The sequence below is a fragment of the Anolis sagrei genome, chromosome 4, assembly GCF_037176765.1.
Source record: "Anolis sagrei isolate rAnoSag1 chromosome 4, rAnoSag1.mat, whole genome shotgun sequence".
NCBI lineage: Eukaryota > Metazoa > Chordata > Lepidosauria > Squamata > Dactyloidae > Anolis > Anolis sagrei.
Genome location: NC_090024.1, coordinates 185,118,733 through 185,139,176, shown reverse-complemented (window position 1 = coordinate 185,139,176; position 20,444 = coordinate 185,118,733). Strand labels below are relative to the sequence as shown.

The 20,444-nt window shown below is 43.3% G+C and overlaps 1 protein-coding gene across 2 annotated transcripts in view; it reads left to right on the top strand.

Annotated features, from left to right (window-relative positions):
- The window catches only part of CELSR2 (cadherin EGF LAG seven-pass G-type receptor 2), a 124,200-nt gene extending 103,936 nt beyond the window's left edge, over nt 1-20,264 (top strand). The window contains exons 21-35 of one of the 2 annotated variants that reach the window (XM_060773229.2): nt 583-766; nt 1,750-1,917; nt 2,038-2,164; nt 2,355-2,555; nt 3,121-3,295; nt 3,609-3,721; nt 4,049-4,128; nt 4,874-5,000; nt 6,189-6,311; nt 7,242-7,372; nt 8,954-9,042; nt 10,172-10,345; nt 12,669-12,893; nt 13,722-13,965; nt 14,853-20,264. In XM_060773229.2, coding sequence (XP_060629212.2) covers nt 583-766; nt 1,750-1,917; nt 2,038-2,164; nt 2,355-2,555; nt 3,121-3,295; nt 3,609-3,721; nt 4,049-4,128; nt 4,874-5,000; nt 6,189-6,311; nt 7,242-7,372; nt 8,954-9,042; nt 10,172-10,345; nt 12,669-12,893; nt 13,722-13,965; nt 14,853-14,874 — 2,183 coding nt within the window. In that variant the 3' untranslated portion in view covers nt 14,875-20,264. Of the gene's footprint in view, nt 1-582; nt 767-1,749; nt 1,918-2,037; nt 2,165-2,354; nt 2,556-3,120; nt 3,296-3,608; nt 3,722-4,048; nt 4,129-4,873; nt 5,001-6,188; nt 6,312-7,241; nt 7,373-8,953; nt 9,043-10,171; nt 10,346-12,668; nt 12,894-13,721; nt 13,966-14,721 lie in introns of both variants that reach the window. The other variant, XM_067467961.1, reaches the window with a different exon arrangement.
- The last annotated feature ends 180 nt before the right edge of the window (nt 20,265-20,444 follow it).

Sequence of the window (20,444 nt, the reverse complement as noted above, 5' to 3'; positions counted from 1 at the left end):
TTTCTTATTTAAAAACTTGGTAGAAAGCCAGATCATAGAATTTAATGAGGAATACAACAAGGAAATTAGGAGGCTGAATGCTAGGGACTGAGGAACTTTCAGGAGAGTCGGGGAGCATTTTTTTGCTTTCCTTAGCTTCAACTTGGTGCTAGATTAAGACTCAGATCCCAGGTCACCTTGTTGAAGATCATTAAAAAAGGTTGAAGTTCCAGTCTGCATGGGAGTAAGCTAAAGGCAGAGCTAGTAGCCCTACTAAGAAATCAGTCATAATCATGTTTGGGGCTTTGCTTCTCAGTCAGGGACTTAGAAAGAGGAAGGGAAATAGCATAACACAGAAGCAATACTAGACACAAATCTACGCTGGACATAAAGTCCATAAAAATCTCCTACAGTTGAGGGAACCAGAATTATGGTGACACTACTTTGGGGTTGTTCTGGAGAAAAGCATGGTATAAAACTGAAAATAAAAAATGCCTCTTGCAACTAAGTAAACACCTCCCTAAAAATAGATCATCTAGCCTGGTATGACTTGCTTCTGTGGAAGAGCAAAATTCAGCTCAGTGTCTCATGCTGATTTTTCAGACTCTTCTGTGCCCAATGCCAAGCATCTTCCTGGCTCTATTGACGAAGACGGACCTGCCCTGATGACAAGACAGAAGAGACATCCGGACCTGAGTGAGGGCCAGGCCATTGCCAGTGTGATCATCTACCGTACTCTGGCAGGTCTGCTTCCAGAGCAGTATGACACAGATAAGCGAAGCCTGAGGTAATATCCTCTCCTCTCTGACAAAACTGCACACACTCATCAGCAGAGGGCATAAGGACACCTTAGATACCCTTAGAAAGAAATACCTAGCACCCCAAAGAGAGTAATAATAATAATAATAATAATAATAATAATAATAATAATAATAATAATCTTTATTTATTACCCGCCTCTATCTCCCCAAAGCGGACTCGGGGTGGCTAACTTGAGGCCAAGCCCAAAATAATACAACATAATTAGACACAATATTAAAAATGACATAATAAAATCAAACACAGGGGGCTGGCCAGATGTATGAGATAAAATGTTAAAAGCTTAAAACCCTGGGTGAGTTAGCGATAAAAAGTGCATTTATGAGAGAGGAGCCCAAGAGGGAGGAGCAATAGAGTTTGGCCTTTATAGGGAACAAGGGAAGGTACTTTATCGAGGGGACAACTGTAGGTGAAAATAGACAAATGGATTGAATGGTCTCTCTCTGAAGGCAAATCAGAAGAGCCAAGTTTTTAAAGCCTAGGCTGCTAGGGTATGGGGCTTGCCTGATCTCCCCAGGTAACGAGTTCCAAAGGCGGGAGCCACAGCGGAGAAGGCCCTCTCCCTCGTACTCACAAGTTGGGCTTGTGATAGTGGAAAGGGCAAGAGGAGGACCTCTCCAGAAGATCGAAGAGATCATGTAGGTTTGTGGTAGGAAATGCAGTCACAAAGGTAAATTCCTCTCCTATCCATGTCATGGTCCTATCTATATTGGCTGAAGGGATAAGATTTCATATCTTTGGAACCTTAACAACCTTTAAACAGTTTCTTGTCATCCTGTCTACCAAATAGGAGATCTCCACTGTTAAATAAGGCCAGGAACATGGTGATAACAACAATATTGTCTTTGTGTTTGTTGCTAGAAAACAATGGGGTGCAGACCTAAATAAGGCTGAACTATACACATAGAAGAAATAAGGATGTGATTTAATATGGATCATGTGTTCTCATAGAGTCCCCAAGCGCCCCATCATAAACACCCCGGTAGTGAGCATCAACATTCATGACAACGATGCATTGATGCAACGAGCCCTCGAGAAACCCATTACGGTGCAGTTTCGGCTGTTGGAAACTGAAGAGCGCACCAAGCCTATCTGTGTTTTCTGGAACCACTCCATTCTGTAAGTTTCCCATGCTGAATGACAAATCTGGAAGTTTATTTAAGCCAGTTGGGAAGGGAAATGCATTCAGTAGCTTTGTAATTCCAAATGAGTGGACACTGACTCTGTTGTTTTTATCAGCTTAAGTGGGACTGGTGGCTGGTCAGCTAAAGGCTGTGAGGTTGTCTTCAGGAATGAGACCCACGTCAGCTGCCAATGTAACCATATGACCAGCTTTGCTGTGCTGATGGACATTTCTCGCAGAGAGGTGAGTCAAGTAGGGACCCATTTCTAGGAAGTATGTGATTAGGTGATGGCGAAAGGGGAAAATGTAAAGAGGGGTCCAGGACTGTGGCAGAGGTTAGACTTTCATCCCGCAGGGATGGAAGAATATGACATAAAGAGCTAAATTCATGTCTTCTGGGTGAGTCTACAAATAAACCTTCTCTTTCTATCAGAATGGTGAGATCTTGCCCTTGAAGACCATCACATATGCCTCCATTGCTGTGACCTTGGGTAGCCTTCTGCTCACTTTCCTCTTCCTGGCTGGCTTAAGAGTCCTGCGATCCAATCAACAAAGCATCCGCAAGAATCTTGTGGTTTCATTGTTTCTCTCTGAACTCGTTTTTCTTCTGGGCATCAATCAGGCTGACCTTCCGGTGAGTTTCAGGGGTAATGCTGATAGTAGTAGTGGTGATGATGGTGAAAGAATGGAAGTTTTAGGAGAAAGTTAGGAAATTTAGCTGAATAGATCCATATTATGAGGTCAATCATAGCCATGCACCAAGAGGGTATGTGCCTCTTTGGTTTTGGGGCCCTTTGCTAACAACTGTGAGGGGGACTAAAAGAGTGGTTCAATGCTATCTAGTGTCAGCCATGTCTTTCCTCATGTGGATACCTCTGAGACTGACAAGAAATGTCAGCTGAACTGACGTAATGCTGTTTGTGGGGCTAGGAAACAGAGACTGGGGATTGTGCTAATATATTGCCACTGGGGAGTTTCCTTTTCACTTGGATATTTGTGACTATTGAGACTGAACTCCCTAACTCGGGCATCCTCAAACTGTGGCCCTCCAGCTGTTTTGGCCTTTAACTCCCAGAATTCCTGACAATTGAACAAGCTCGTCAGGGCTTCTGGGAGTTGGAGGCCCAAACAGCTGGAGGGCTGTAGTTTGAGGATGCCTGCTCTAATTCATCTCCCTTCTTCCTCTTTTCCCATGCCAGTTTGCCTGCACTGTGATTGCCATCTTGCTGCACTTTCTCTATATGTGTACCTTTGCCTGGGCACTGCTAGAAGCACTGCATATCTACCGTATGCTGAGTGAGGTGCGTGACATCAACTATGGACCCATGCGATTCTACTACATGGTTGGCTGGGGTGTGCCAGCATTCATAACAGGTAGGGGTTTGCACCAAACATTACTTAGATTCTTGCTCGTGACTATTGTGTTGGGATATATTGAACATGGTGATCAGATCATGATATGAATAAACATAACAGTTTAAATAATGTACCAGTAAGGTCTTCTCGTCGAGCAACCTGAGAATTTCGGGGGGGGGGGGGCTGAAGCCCCTCAAGAACCCCCCCCCCCCCCAAGCTATGGGCCTGCCTCAGTTGTATACCTGCTGTAATTATAGTGATGATTCTCTGAGTGTTGAAGTTGCCAAGGAAAAGATTTTTTCCCCTCTCTACTGATGAAATCCTTTTTTAGGTCTTGCTGTGGGTCTGGATCCAGAAGGCTATGGGAACCCAGACTTCTGTTGGCTGTCCATCTATGATACTCTGATCTGGAGCTTCGCTGGACCCATTGCTTTTGCTGTTGCAGTGAGTAGAGAGATACAAGGGATCAGGGCAAGAAGGTACAAGATTACTAATGCACACAGAAGTGATATGATCTCATGTGGGGGACTTGGAAAAAAACAAGTAAAAGGAAAGTCTGCCTGTCCTTTTATTCCATATATTTTCCCAGCTTCATTATACAGGAAGAGAATTGTGTTTTTTCCCCCCCAAGATTAGGAAAGGACAGAGTATTGCAAAGGAATAGGGCTGACAGCAGCTCGAATGGCATGGAAATGTTTCAGGCCTGAGAGGATGTTGGGGAAACTGGAAAGAAGACTTGTTCTAAACTATCTTCTCTCTTCTTTCACACAGATGAGTGTCTTCCTCTATGTTCTTGCCACCAAGGCCACTTGTGCTGCTCAGCAACAGGGGTTTGAGAAGAAAGGCACAGTGTGAGTCTGGTATTGCTTATATTCTACTCTACTTATGGCCTTCTGACTTTAAGAACCCAACAGTTCTGCTCCATTACCTGCACCATCCTGCCACTTCTTCTGACAACTTGGTCTCTCTTGCTGCTTGCCTACTCCCTGAATATCCCCATCAACATTTATTCATTTACAGTTGGACTTCCACAGTTGTGGGTTTAACCTTTGCAGATTTGATTATTTATTGGTTTGGTTAATATGCTCTCTCTAGGAGTCTTTAGGGCCTCTAGTGCGACTCTTTTTAAGTTTAACCACTAGAACCAAATACAGAATCTATAATCTACAATAATGGATTACTTCCATTATTATAGGGAAAGGTGAAAAGGTTAGCCTTAGGTCTTGCTTGAACTTGGGGGAAAAAAACAATGAGACAGAATTATACAGATTTCAGGAGGCCGCCGCTAAAGAGAAAGTGCACATTATGTCATCTTACTTATCCTTCCCAGTGCTACAGGTCCTGCCATTCCATCTTTTATGATGTTGCATCAGCTCACTTTTCCTTTTATGATCTGCAACTCACTGGCACACTCAGTGCTGGTTCATCCCAGTGCCAAGAATGTATAAACATTCTTGGAAATCAAGTAGAGGAAACGGTATGGGTTCAGGACCTGGCTTAAGCCAGGAAATGGAATCTAAGCCTGGTTTATGACAGGAGGCTTTGGAGGTTCTGCATGAGTGAGAATTAATTGGCTATGTTCCTTCTCAATTATAGTTCCGGCCTCCGCTCAGGCTTTGTCTCCCTGCTGCTGATCAGTGTCACTTGGTTGCTGGCCCTGCTGTCCGTCAACAGTGATGCCATTCTCTTTCACTACCTCTTTGCTGGCTTCAACTGTCTCCAGGTATAGTTGACACTGGGGAAAGGAGTCCCCTTTTGGGGGAGATAAAGTGGGGTTTACATTATTATTATTATTATTATTATTATTATTCTCATACAAAAACACAGTATGTCACAGCAAATGAGATCTATATGCTGGATTTTGTATTATTATTATTATTATTATTATTATTATTATTATTATTATTATTATTGAAGGCAGAGCTGGTGGGGAGTCTTCAGAGATCAGTCATATTTGCACAATGTACAATGGGACGTATCCCTTCTCTTTTACACAAATAGGCATTGTCCATTGACAACATTGTCAAATGCCTTCCTTTAACAGTTCAAACAGTACAAAATTCCATTTTGTGAGTAAGTCCCATTAAGTTTGGCAGATCTTACTCCCAGGTAAACATGTACAGAATTGCAGTCTCAATTCCTATTTCACCATTTTCCTTCCCTTTTCCATAAACTTAGGTTTGTTTTAGTCTTACTGATGACTCCTGCCAAAACTGTAACTCAGTTTCAAGGATTTTCATGTGGCCTTCTGGGCACAGCCGGTCTCTATGCTTCACTTAGCATGTCTACATGATAGAAGTCAGCACAGTTGAATGCAGAGCTGTAGCCACAATGCCTTAGAGGTTTTAAAGAGAACTATACACATCCTTGGAGGCTAGGATTGATGATTATTAGACATGATGGCTAAGGAAATCTTCCTCTTCAGATGCACCATAATACAAATTTCTATTTGATTGTGGCCAAGAGAGGCGACAACACCTGGGTTAGCAGGCAATGCAACATTTCTCCTCTGTAACTGCTTTTCTGAAGCTTTTTTTGTTAGGGAAAACACAATCCTTGACTAATTGGAACTTTGGCTTGATCCAAATTAGACTACAAATTTCCTTTAAGGCTGTAACAAAGTTTTGTGAATTTTGTTTTATTTTCCCTTGACAGTCTTGATTGCACTTTGGATACAGTCTAAAACAGGCATGGGCAAACTTTGGCCCTCCAGGTGTTTTGGACTTCGACTCCCACCATTCCTAACAGCCTCAGCCCCCTTTCTTTTCTGAGGGGGAAAAGAGAGGGGGCTGAGGCTGTTAGGAATGGTGGGAGTTGAAGTCCAAAACACCTAGAGAGCCAAAGTTTGCCCATGCCTGATCTAAATGCTCTGAGGTCACAATTCATTGGATCTCCTTTGTTTCTTTAACAGGGCCCTTTAATTTTCCTCCTCTGTGTCATCCTATGCAAAGAAGTTAGGAAAGCTCTCAAATCCAGTTGTGGCAAGAAGCACGGCACAGACCCCACACTCACTACCAAATCTACCTTGACCGCTGTAAGTGTTGAAGGAAGAACATCTCAGCAGCCTTATAAACACAAAAACTGTGTGGAATACTGATGGATATGACAAGGAGGTTTTTCACCTGAAGGCATATTGCAAATTCTGTACCTAGAAAAGCAGGAATTAGCAAGCTGTTATGTATTATTACAATCAAGAAAATGTACTCCTAGGTGCATGTTTCTCATAATTTATTGTGCTTTAGCTATTTTTATGGAAAGGCCATGAAATGATGGAAGACATCTTTGAATACTGAAAGTCCTATACAACCCATGACCCTGGTTTCAGGAGGCACACATTTTCACACCTTTCTTCATAGCCTCAAGGCAAACCACAGGGCTAGGAATTTTGACCTCATTTTAAAAAACATTTATTTTACCTAAAGTGTCCTTTATGGGGCAATTTTGTCATGTTTTGGGTTTGCCTGTTTTAGGCTGGACTAACTTTTTTTTAAAAGCCAGAAGTGATTTCACGCTGTCTCCTGGTTTTAAAAAGGACTGTGTGGATCTAAAACAGCAGAAGGGCAAAAACAAAAATGAAATCCTCCACACCAGTGGTTCTCAACCTCTGGGTCTCCAGATGTTTTGGCCTTCAACTCTCAGAAATCCTAACAGCTGGTAAACTGGCTGGGATTTCTGGGAGTTGTAGGTCAAAACACCTGTGAACCCACAGGTTAAGAACCACTGCTCAACACTATAGAGTAAAGTGCAGCCTTGGGCACATTCCCGGGGATGTTTTCTGGCTTTCATTGTTTCCAAAATTTCCAGAGTGATTTTTTTCTAGTGATTATTAACTGGAGGAGAAGGCCTGCTATAGAGAGCACATGGGGTGGACCTGAAAAATGAAATGGATGTGGGAAAAGTGGAAAGTATTTTGTCTCCTTACTGTTTGGAGCTTCCTTCCTGCTAACTACAGTAATTTCTCCAGGCATATAACTGCAACAACACCTATGTGGATGGGCAGCTCTACCACACACCCTTTGGAGACTCCACTGGCTCCTTGCACAGCACTGTCCGCTCAGGCAAGAGCCAACACAGCTACATCCCTTTTGTGCTCAGGTAATTCTAATGCAGTGGTTCTCAACCTTCCTAATGCTGTGACCCCGTAATACAGTTCCTCATGTTGTAGTGACCCCCAACCATAACATTTTCATTGCTACTTCATAACTGTAGTTTTGCTACTGTTATGGATCATAATGTAAATATCTGACATGTAGGATGTATTTTAATTCACTGGACAACATTTGGTACAAATACCTGATTTCAATACTGATGGGGTTGGGGGGATTGGTTTTGTCATTTGCGAGTTGTAGTTGCTGGGATTTATAGTTCACCTACAATCAAAGAGTGTTCTGAACCCTACCAATAATAGAATTTGGCCAAATTTCCCACACAGAACCCCAATGATCAGAGGAAAATACAGGAAGGATTTGAGAGGAATTGACGGTGATTTTATTTATTTATTTATTATTTGGGCTTATATGCTGCCACTCCCGTGGGGCTCGGAGTGGCTTACAAGAATAGCTAAAATCTAACAAAATGTAAAAGCAATTTAAAACAATTTAAAAACAGCAATATCAAACATTAAAAGCCTGTCGAAACAGGTATGTCTTACATGCCCTGTGGAAAGCTGGTAAGTCCCGCAAGGCACGGACTTCAGGTGGCAGAGTATTCCAGAGTGATGGTGCCACTGCTGTGAAGGCTCTGCGTCTGGTTGCTGTTAGACGTGAGGTCTTGACACTGGGGGCTTCCAATAGATCTTGGTCCTCAGAACGGAGGGATCTCTGGGGTTGGTAGGTGGTGAGGTTGGTAGGGGGTCCCTCAGATACATCGGCCCCAGACCATGCAAGGCCTTAAAGGTGAGTACCATCACTTTGAAAGTGATACGGTGCTCAATTGGTAACCAATGCAGCTGTAGTAAGATTGGGGTTATGTGGCATCTCATCGGAATTCCCGCAAGAAGCCGAGCAGCTGCATTTTGTACCAACTTGAGCTTCCGGATCACCGACAGAGGAAGGCCAATGTAGAGGGCGTTACAGAGAGGGTTGAGCTCCCTCTGTTAACTCCAGCTCCCCATGCAGGGACATGAGAGAAGCCTCCCACAAGGATGGTAAAACATCAAAATATCCAGGCATTCTCCTGGGCAACGTCCTTGCAGATGGCCAATTCTCTCACACCAGAGGCGACTTGCAGTTTCCCAAGTCACGCCTGACAGAAACAAAAAAAGCTGAACAGAAAGGGGCAGGCGCAGTCCCCGGATTTCCCTCCTGCCCCAGACCACCTCTACAGAACCATTGGGAGCCCGGGGGCTTCCCTGCCCAGCAAGAAGGAGATCCCCAGCGCCATCAGTGTTCCCAACAATCAAAGCAGAAGCCAGCTTGGTCTCACCTCCCAGAAAATCAGAGACCAAGGGGGCAGCGACAGGTTTCTGAAGTCACTCCTGACGTGAAAAAAAATCCTGTTCTGTATCAATTTCCCCCCCAAGCACAGAAGTTTCTTCAAAGTGGGCATGTCCACTCATTGCAATAGTATGTATGAGCATTTGTAGCCTATTGCTTCCTTCACGCAAAGTTTGCCCTCATGTGCCAGGGGAAATCCAAGCTAGGGGTTGCTATTAACTTTTCTGGCTTTTTTTTACAGGGAAGAGTCTGGCTTAAACAACAGCCAAGTGCACCTTGGGCCTGCAGATCCCAGCTCACTTTTTCTGGAAGCTAAGGATCAAAACAATGGTGAGGAAAGGAAAAATCAAAAGCTTTTAGGGCTGCTTTCCATGACCATGTTGATGGAATTACTGTGAATAGATTCTGACTAGCATTTGCTGAAGCAGGTATGCATTTGCCCAGTTTGAAACTTTGCCTGCATAAGAACATAGAAAGATCCATACTGGGTCAGACCAGAAGAAGCCTCAACCAGTACAATAGTATTGTCCTGCTCAGGTTCACCAAACAGGGATGTTGAGCATCATACTGCACACTGAAAACTAGTGCTAGGCATCACTCACATGAATTTGCCATTTAAAGCAGCCTAGATTGACAAGCATCGCTACATCTTGTGCACCCAAATTCTTGAGCTTGTGCACTGTGTGAAAAAGTACTTAAACTACATGGCATCACTAGATTGTAGACTGTACAGTATATGTGGATTGTTAAAAGCTTGGACTATGGAGAAGCAACTACACTAAATAGTTTCATTTTATGCCACAATGAAGATTTATCCAAAACCACTTATGAGAATCATTGCATCATTGAATAGGCATCTAAATCCTTGCTTGTGAAACTTCACATTTCTGATTTTCTTAAGAGAGTTTTTAGCTTGCTATTATTATTTTTGGCCTAAATTGCATGAAATGTGTAGCTAAACAACAGCTACTATCACCGCATGAACTTTTGAAAACCAAAGGTGTTGGAGAGCCTTTTAATTTTTTGGACGAGTTAGTCCTTCTGCATGTCTTGTAAATATGTCTTTTGTTTCCAAATGGGAAAAGAGACTTGGTTTTTTGCACATACATTTTGCAAACTTACAGAAACCTTAGCACAAAAATATGCCCATATTCTCATACTCGATGCAAAGCATTTCACAGGGGATAGCAAACTCTGTAGGTTGCATTGCCTTCTCAGCCTGTCTCAACCAGAATGATTAACTTAGCAAGTTTTCTACACATTCTCAAAGTCAGGTTGCACCTCTACTCCTAAACAGACATCCTGCTTAAATCCTTCAAAGCTTTTAAGTCCCATTTGTGAACCCTGAATTGTGAATTATAAGATGCGTATGTATGAGTAGGTTGGGGGGCATTTGGGGGACAGCAATCCTTTTAATCCTGATCTCTATCTTCTCTCCTTCTGTCCTTTCTGCTCACAGAGCGTGATACTGACTCTGACAGTGACCTCTCCCTGGAGGATGACCAGAGTGGATCCTACGCCTCCACCCACTCCTCAGATAGTGAAGAGGATGAGGAATTTCCCAGAGAACCCTGCTGGGAGAACTTGCTGTGCCCTAACAATGACAAACTGGTGGCACACAGCACTCCAAAGGGTAATGCTGTGCATGGCTTTTAGCACTTCCAGGAATATCAGGGGCCTCTAATAATGGGCAAATGGGGTGGGAAGGTCTCACTCTAGAACAGAATTTATGTCAATATATTAACATTGCACCTTCAGAGCATCTATAATTGATTTTGGACAGCTCGGTTAGGATTTCCTTTGCTTATACTTTTAACATGGTGCAGTGGGTTAAATCCCTGTGCCAGCAGGAGTGAAGACCGACAGGTCACAGGTTTGAATCTGGGGAGAGCATGGATGAGCTCCCTCTGTCACCTCCAGCTCCTCATGCGGGGACATGAGAGAAGCCTCCCACAAAGATGATAAAACATCAAAACATCCAGGTGTTCCCTGGGCAACATCATTGCAGACGGCCAATTCTCTCACACCAGAAGCGACTTGCAGTTTCTCAAGTCACTCCTGACATGAAAAAAAACACCATATGTATATTATGTAGGTGATGAATATTTTAGCCTTCCTACAGAGTTTGGCATTCAGAAGGGTGTACAGTTCTGTAAGCGTATACAGGTTGGGTATCCCTTATCTGAAATGTTTGGGACCAGTGCTAAGATTTCAGATTTGCGCATAATGAGATGTCTTGAGATGGCCCCCAAATATAAACACAACAATTATTTGTGTTTCATTTACACATTACACAAATAGCCCGAAGATAATTTTATACAGTTTTTTAAAAATAATTTTGTGCAAGAGACATTTCTGTATATTGAGGTGTCCAAAAGCAAAGGTGTGAATATCCCAGCCACCCACGTGGACAGTTTGGGATTTGAATATTTCAGATTTAGGAATTCCATATAAGGGATACTCATAATCACTTAATATCAAAGCAATGTTGTTCCTTACACTCATTGGTAGTGGACTGATTTTGATTGATGTGTGTCTGCCCCTTCAGTATACTCCCAAGTTATTATCCACACTTGCTTATTTTTATTTATTTATTTTGCTGGAATTACAGTGAAGTTACAGCAAGTGTATTAAAACATCACAATATTGAAGAAACAGTATTAAAGTAATTTTAAACACTAGCATAATGTAATGCAAACAGGAATTGAACTTGTGGAAGATTAAAAAAACTTGACATCTCAGTGATCTGAAGGTAGGCACCACGAATTCCCTTTTTTGAAGAATGTGGTACTGGACTAAGTGGCCATTCCAGGACACACTTGCTGCAGCATTTGCCATTACTCAGAGAGTGGTGGGTGTGGGGAGACTCTGCAACTTCTTGTTAGGGAAAACTACCCTAAAATATGCAGCAGAGTATCCAAAAACAAACAAGATACAAAAGTTGTCCATCAGCTCATTAGTGAGCAGAATGTGAAGTGCTGTGTGATGTGGCTGTAAAGAATTTAGAGCTTAGGCAAGCAAAGAAGCAGATTCCGGTCTATAAAAAGTCACAAAAGGTTTGTTTACTAACTGCATAAGAATTAACTACATTTCTTCATAGTAAATAACTGGGTCTGAGCTACTCTTAACACCCATCTCTTCTACGGTTTCAAAGAGAGGGAAAACACAATAGCTTCATCTCTCCTGGCACACAAGCAGAGAGAGAGATCTCAAAGCACACAGCACATACTCTCCATACTAAAGTGTGAGAAGGCAGAAGTCAGATTCAAAAAGGCTTATAGTAGAAAAGTATTCCTTTTAAACACCCAATCAGAACAAGAACAGAAACAGAGAGCAGAAATTAGATAAATGTCAACTGTCATACAGGAGACACAGGGGAAGGGAAACCCTTAGTCTTGAGGCTTGGGCAGTGTGGAGTTGAATCCCAACACTTCTCAGGTTTTATTCCCAACGTTAACTATTCTAGGACTGGTGGCACTTGCTGCCTCACAACATTTGGAAGCTCATGTATTTTTCAGTCAACGGACACCTGGAAGGCCACGTCTTTTCCACCCAACAGAGGGAAAGTGTCTAGGAGGGTTCTCTGATGTGACTTGGAGCTTGGCAATAGCCCTGATGTTGGTAAAAAGCTTGGCAGTTCTCTTGATGGTGGAGGAAAAGGTGCCCAATTCACTACCTGCAGTTTGGGTCATGCTCTGCCCCATGGGAAGCCAAACTTCACTAGTATAGTATCGCAAGGTAGAAAAAAATGCATTTCCCTACCATCTCAGAGTAATGTAATTTTCTCCAAGCCAAAACCAAGTGTTTTGATATAAATTGCATGCTCCTGGATGACCATCTTTGTTTCTCTTTATAAGATTTGGCAAGACTTCTTCACAGGTCTTTAAAAGGCAGGGAGAGCAGAACAGACATTGTTCTTTCTGCTCAAGCCTGTTTCTTTTCTCTGTTCTCCCCAGTGGATAACCTCCCTGTTCCTGTGAAACCTTACTGGCCGGGTGACTTTGTGACCACCGCAAGCGAGAGTGATGGCCATGCTGGCTCAGAGAAGCTACGTGTGGAGCCAGTTGGCAAGATGGACCGGATGGGGTTAGCAGAAGAGATACCGAGGGAGAATGGGGAAACACAGACCAGGGAGGGCATAATGGGCTCACTGCCTCATTCCACTGCCCAGCCCTATAAAGGTAAGCTTTGGCTTTTGAAAGATATAAACAACCACTAATCTGATTCCATGGGAACATGCCCGTCTCTACTTGTGGGTACTGCTAATGTTGAATGATAAATTCTGTATCTTGAAAATCTCAGCTCAGAAACAAGAGTAAGTGTATCTATTGTTTGGTGAAGTATAATGAGAACTAGACCTCTGTGGATATCAAGTACTTGACTGGCAATGACAAAACGTAGGTAAAAGCAGCATGGCAGTTTTATGTATATGGCATCAAATGGTTGCCTTTGTAAGGCCGCTCCAAGTTCCCTTCGGGGTTGAGAAGGGCGGCGTATAAATACTGTAAATAAATAAATAATTTATTGATTGGCATAATTTATACAGGTCTCCAAATGTAACTTGACATGCTATCTGATCTGGAAATTCTTTTTTTGAGTGCAGAAGATGTTGAGCCATGCTTAGACTCACCTGTGTCTTGCTCCAGACAGAAGGCTGTCACAATTCTTTGTCATTTTTCTATCAGATGTCTCAATAAATTTCACTCCAATCTAAATTTGATGTAGCCTCTTAGCAGAAATTAGGCAGAAAAAGTATAATGTTGCTGCAAATCATATGATGTAATATAATATTGCAGAACTGTGTATGTATGTGACTGATTCACCTCAGGACAGTTATATGGACTGCTTGGCTTCATGCCATTGACTTCATCTATTCTATTATCTCCTCCACCTAATATACTTGGACAGCTATGGAAAGGCAATTGACTTGACAAATGCAGTGTAGTGCTTTGTCCTTGGCTGATTATCAACAGGAATTGATTCTTTTGGCTCCACCATTCTTTCTCTAGGTATCCTAAAGAAGAAGTGCTTACCCCCCATCAGTGAGAAGAACAGCATCCAGCGCATCCACAACAAGCTCGCCAGCTGTCGCTCAGGAATGGTGTCATCCCATGGTTCTTCAGGCAGTGATGGCAGCCGTGGGGGCGGGGTGCCCCGACCTCGCCAGACGTTACAGGAGCAGCTCAATGGCTTGACGCCCATCACTATGAGCATAAAGACTGGCACAGTGGATGAGGACTCTTCAGGCTCCGAGTGAGTATGCTGGAGCCTTCTCTTTGGTGGGCTCTGCTTGGCAGCTCGTACATGTGAGCCCTCTACATTTGTGTGTGGATCTCACTCATCTGCACCACGTCTGGTGCTTCCAATCCTTCTGGGCTGGCACTTCACTATATCTCTTACTCCACCCCACCTTGTCCCAAAGCTGTGCCTCTCAAAAAAAATCTCTATCTGCCACTACTTTGTGGCTTCTTTGGTTCTTCCTAATTTGTACTGTCAACCTCTTGCAGTTCCTCTGAATTTTTTGGGGCCATGTTTTCACTGTGGCCTGCTAAGAATCACCACTTCCCTTGCTTTTGTCCTTTCCAGTCTTGGCCTCATTCCTTCTCTGACTTCTGGCCAAGAGTAGAACAATTTCTTCTGTAGCCCTTCAGCCTGATACCCTGAAGTGGGAGGTGATTTGGGAGTGGAAGGGCAGAGGCACAAGGTTGCCCTATTTTAAGGATGCATTTCTTAGGCTGTTCTTGGAAGCTAAAATGCATGAAGCTTCATATAATGTCAAGAATGGGCTCTTCTGCTCACATACTGGGCTTCCCCAGGGTTGCTCTCAGATGTGAACAGTCAGTCCAAAGTATTATCTTGGGTGCAGTGATGTTGTAAGGGTGGTGGGATTGAGGGAATGCTGTCCTATTCTAACTTCTTCCTCAGCTCTCTGGCACTAACCCACCCTCTCCTCCTCCTCTTCTCCCTTTTCTTTCTCTCGTTCTCTCACCTTTCTCTTCAATCGCCCAGATTTCTGTTTTTTAATTTCCTCCATTAACACATGAGCCCCAGGGGGGTGCTTTGCTCAGACCTGCTCATGACCATGCTCATGTGTTTGTTTCCCCCCGTCCCGTCTCGCTTTGTGTTTGATCACTGAGCAGGAGCGATGAAACCTCAATCTGATGCCGCACGCACCAGACTCTTTTTCTCTTGTGCTTTGGCCAGTCCGGGAGCCCAGGATTGCTCTCAAACCGCAGCGAGGAATGTTGTCTCCTTCAGCACAGCCCAAGGAGCTGGATCCACCATATGTAGTGCCAAATGAAAACCGACCTGCTGTCACTCCTGCACCAGGGGAATGGCAGGTCCCAGGAGGCGGACCTACTTGAACAGATGCACTTTGGATCATTGTCAAAGGGACAGGAACAGAAACACAAACTTGACCACCTCCAAGTCTTCAGGGATTTTCTTGCTTTGTGCCCAGTCTGGAACTGCTAAGTGGCTGGAATATATATTTTTGTCTATCAAAGCTGGGCTGGGGGAGCCTCAGCAGCAACCACACATCGACGCCTCTGGATATGCATTATTGTGCAGATGTTTGCATATTTGACAATGGGGTTGAGTAGGAGGGGGTCAGTGCACATGGAGCATGGCTGCCATTAGGAGGTGGGTGACACTGAGAACTGTAGATTCTAGGATAGGGAAACACATCTGGAATGGGACAGTTTCTGGAAGGTATTAATAAGTATGGGTTACTCCTACAACCAGAAGATTGCAACATTGAATTATGGCCAAGGGTGTCATGGCTGTGCAGGAGAGCTGCATGAGATCTGTGCTAAGCTGTCTAATCAGACCTACTTTCCTTCCCTTTGTGTATACATTCCTAGGAGATAGCCTTTGCTTCCCTCTGCAATGTGTATGTATCATAAGTGTGCTTTTCTTTGATTCCTAAGCACAAGCTTAAACACATCTTCCAGTGTGCAATTGAAGCTTGCTTAAACCCTGGGTAGGCCACTCTCTCATAGGAAAGACAATAATCTGACATTCTGGCTTTGTTATTGCAAGAATGGGGAAGAAAATTATCATCCAAGCAGTCATTTCTGGACTCTGTGCCAATATCTTGTTGGTAATTGCACACCAGGGACTAGAATCATCTATTTCCTCCCCTTAATGTTATTGTTAAATGAAATGGTAGGATTATTACAAAAATCCAGGGCCATTTCCCCAGGATGTCAGTCACCATCGTACTACTTATGACCATGGACTGTACTGATGTGCACCAGCTGTGGATTGTGTCCCCTGTCTGCCATGTTGCTTGCTCCAGCCTCACTGCTTCAGGTTGCCCAGTGGAACTAGGGGTGTAGGACCCAATCTAAGCCACTGGTATCCAAGGGAAATGCTTCCTTCTCAGTCCGAGATCAATGACAAACCACTCAGTTGTGACCACTACTCCTCCAAGCTTGGCTTGCCGATCCACTGACTTGGCCCCATCGGGATTGCTCCAAGAGGCAGCCCATAGCTGCTGAGCACCGCAGATGGTGCCTGCTGAGCTGTCAGTCCGTGCTGCAGTATTTTAATAGAAAATGACAAAAAGAAAAATGTCCCACCTCCCGCTCTTCACCGCCAGCCAGCACCTGGTCCATGTGCCACTGGCCTGGAGCAGGGATGCTGCCTTGACGTCTCCCGATAGCACCCGGCTCTCATGCCAATAGGGTGCTGCCTTTCTGCCTCAGAAGCCTTCATTTTTCTACACTCAGCCAAGCCTGATGCCTGCTCATATTGGGGATTTTCATGCTGGGTCCTTTTGGAAAGTACTTTTTTATAATGTTCCTTGGGAAAGAGATTTTTTTTTTCTGCTGATAACAGAGTAGGGGAAGAGGGGGGCGGCTTGGGGAGGGGTGAAGGCACTGTTTATTTTGATGTGTTGTTTTTTTTAAAAAAAACTTGACCACTGCTGAAGGGTGTTCTAATTTGAAGAGATGAAACACCCCTCTGAGTTACATCTTTAGCTTTGTAGTAATGTTAAAGTCTCTTTAGCTGGGGCGCAAATGGAATGCGCTTTACTGACCTAGACAAGGTTTGCACAATGAGGAGTTAAACTGGGACTTGACCATTGTCTTAGTCTGGCTAATCAAAGGATGCTGATCGTTGCCTCTGGAAATCTTGGCCCTTGCCATCCAACCTTGGATGGCCTCCGTCCTTGCCAGTTTCCTAACCCTTTTCTTGGAATGTTTTGACATAATAGGATGTGGTTCTCTTAAACCTGTGTAATGTCAGCCTGGCACTTTAGTAGAATCTACTGTGTTTGCCACCTTCTAGCATACAGCAAGGAATCGATTTCAGCCTCTTAAAGACATAGAGTAGTCTAATGTAGTTTTGCTTCTACTGCACACAATGTTCTCATGTGAGCTATTCAGCGGCATCTTCGTTAAGAAAAAGGAGAAAATGGAATCCTTCCTTCCTCACCACACAATACGCAGCAATGTTGGAAGCCTAAAGTGTCCTAGATCAGATAAGAGAAAGTTAAGAGGTGACATGATAATAATGTTTAAATAGCTGAAAGGATGTCATATTGAAGAAGGAGCTTGTTTTCCGCTGTTGTAAAAGATTAAGACACAGGGCAATGGATTCAAACTACAGAAAAAAATATTCCTTCCTAAAATTAGGAAAAACTTCCTGATGGTAAGAATTGTTTGGCAGTGAAATACTCTGTCTTTGAGTGTGTTAGTCTCCTCCTTTGGAGGTTTTTAAACAGAGGCTGAATGGTCATCTGTCGGAAATCCTTTGTGTATTCCTGCATGGTAGATGGTTAGACTGGGTAGCCCTTGTGGTCTCTTCCAACTCTATGGTTCTGTAATTCTGTCATTCTAATGCTTAACTTCATACTGACAGGATCCTATTAGTTGTTGGTAAAGTATAAAACTTGCCTAGCATTTTTACACTACACTGCAAGTACTGCTCTTTTTCCTAATTGTGTAAGGCAAATCCAGTAGCTTCCAGGTGCACCCCTGCAGCCATTCAAAGGTTCACACACCAGCCAACCTGTGTTGCACACTTTGGAAAAGGAGCAGCTTTTTTCCACTCAGACCACTTCCAGTGTACTGACTGGCGGGCCATGAGGGTGAAAGCTGCTGTTTTGTTTGGATTTGCAATGCAAGCTGTGTTGGTGTCTGGGTAGAGCCAAGTAGTAAGAGGATGGGATGGAGCTATACTGTGCTCTCTTCCGGATGCCCTTGCAGAGCCAGGGGAAACCAGAAGGTTTTCTGCAATGTCTTTCCAAGTACTTCAGCTGGCAGGCCCTGGTTAGACCAGTGTAAGTAAACAAAAAACAGTCAAACTTTGTACTTTATCACCAAGAGAGTGGATATGTATATGAAAATGAGCAATGGCTTTTTTCCCTCCTGACAACTCCTCTGGTATGCTTGCTACAATTACTCTAGCACTATATGGGAGAACAAGGAAACCGTGGACTTCCTCTGTTTTTCCCCATGGAAAGACATAGTCTTCCTGCATGAGACGTAGATTAGTGCAAAGAGGTATGTAGTGTTTTTAACTGTAGAGAATGGGGCACTCCCTTTGGCTCTGACTAGCAAATCAAAAGATCTAAAAAAATAAATAGCCATAAACTCTGATCACTTTTGAGCATATTAAAAACAGTCAGTAGAGAAACTGACAAGCAGAGATAACCAGAGAAGCTTCCCTTCTCAAATTTTGCATTATGAGTTCTTAACATGGGAGCAAGTATTTTTGTATCCCAACGAAGTGTCAGTGGAAATCCACAAACCCTACAGTATTCATTTTTAAGGGAGGGCCAATGGCTGCTAAACAGTGTCTTCCATAAAACCCTCCGTAGACAGATTGAGCTCCTTTTCCAGTTCGCATTTGCTGAATAGTTTCACTACCAGAGTCCCATTACAGGCAGCTATGCAGCAGCTGAAGCCTCTCCTATAACTGGGAAGACTTTTGTCTGTAAAATGTTGGTCTCTTTAAGCTATTAAAGGTATCAGAGTTCTAGTAGATGAAAAAATTGCAACCTTTCCCCACCCCAATCCTTGAAATACCTCTAAATCTGAGGTTTCAGACTGCAACTCAAGTACACAGAATAGCCTACAGTAACTTCCTATGCAAGAACTTTCTCATATTTAGAAACCATTACCTGAAACAAACTGGAAAGCAGTAATGATTCAGAATCAGCTCTCTGAAACAGCTGTAACTTCCAGGAAAAAATGTCTTCAGATTATTCTGCCCTCAAAGGAGAACAGAATTGGAGTGGGTGGGAGAGTCCTTCCACTAGAGAGCTATTATAAGTCATCAGAGAGGTGTTAAACCTCAAGATACCATAGGATCAAGGAGTGACGGACTCCTGTTTCAAACTCCATACAAAAGCTTGGCTTCTGCTCCATCCACTGCAACCAGTTTATTGTTTTGAATCTATCTGCTATCCATAAAAAGCCAGTTAGCTGTTTCACCAATGGTGGTAATGTATTTGGCATGTCTGCATTTTAATTTATTTTTAAATGTTTTTTTTAAAATATGTATACATATATTTAATGAAGACTGTCTGTCCAAAGCTGTGCCATCTTAGGGGAGGGGCTGGAACAAACCAGAGTCAAGGGAAAAATCATCACCATTCAAGTCAGATCCTGAAGCAAATGAAAGCAGCTTTCCTACAGCCAGCACATTTGATGTTGGATTACAGCCACCACTCCAGCCAGGAATAATGGAGTTTTAGTCCAGTAGACCTGGAGTACAGTAGATTGGTTATGTATTTAGAATAAATTTAGGCAGGAAAATGTGGAAATGTATGGGGATGATCTGTATTATCTGTCAGTCATCAGAAGAGACCAGTAGCCTCAACTAGGAAAAACACATCCTACCAACTGTAATAGGAGTGTACAAAATCAACTATGTGGACCATGCATCATTATATAATTCATAAAAAGGAGTCTGAGTAAACTGACACTAGTTCTGAAAGTCTAGTTATGGCAGATGCAGACTTCATTCTCTGCTGCTTTACCCAGGTGGTAAACACTTGTCACTGTTGTCCAGACCTGGGCACTTGTCATTATAGGCTCAGACCCCTTGTCTGAATATTGGCATGGACTCCTCTCCCCTGCAATAGCTAAGGAGATTGTTTACAGCAGAGATTATCCTCGAAAAGGTAGGATTCTTTTCCCTTTTGCCAGGAAGGTGCCAGCATCTTCGCTTGCTACAGTGCAGAGAAATTTGTAAAAGTAAAGCATCCCAACCCATGTCCACCAGTGCATTTCCAGAAGGTACCTCTTCTGAATGTCTACCTGACAACTCTTGAAGATGCTGGAAACTTAGGGAAACAACCTGACTTTTCCTTGAGAAGCTCAGCTTTGGCCCGGAGGGCAGAGGTGAAGAGGATCGGGAAAGAGACCTGGTATAATTCAATCCTTTGGAGCAACACAATATTTTGTTAACTTCTGATGTGATGCTGGCTTTTCCCTTGGTATAAAAAGTTGAAGTGTACAGGTAGGGTTGGTAATGTAAATATTATAGGGTTCACCCCCTTCCCTAAAAAAAAAAAATAAAACCATAGTTCTGTGGCAGGTGGCTCTATTTCAGTGTTGTGTGTCCATATCTAATGCTAGAAAATGTCGCTTCAACATGCAATGTGGGCAATTTGACTACCATTAACCAAGATGGTTGCTGTCTTCAAGGGGCTTCTGACCCTCATGGCCCTAAGATGAACCTATCAGAGTTTCCTTGGTAAGATTTCTTCAGAAAGG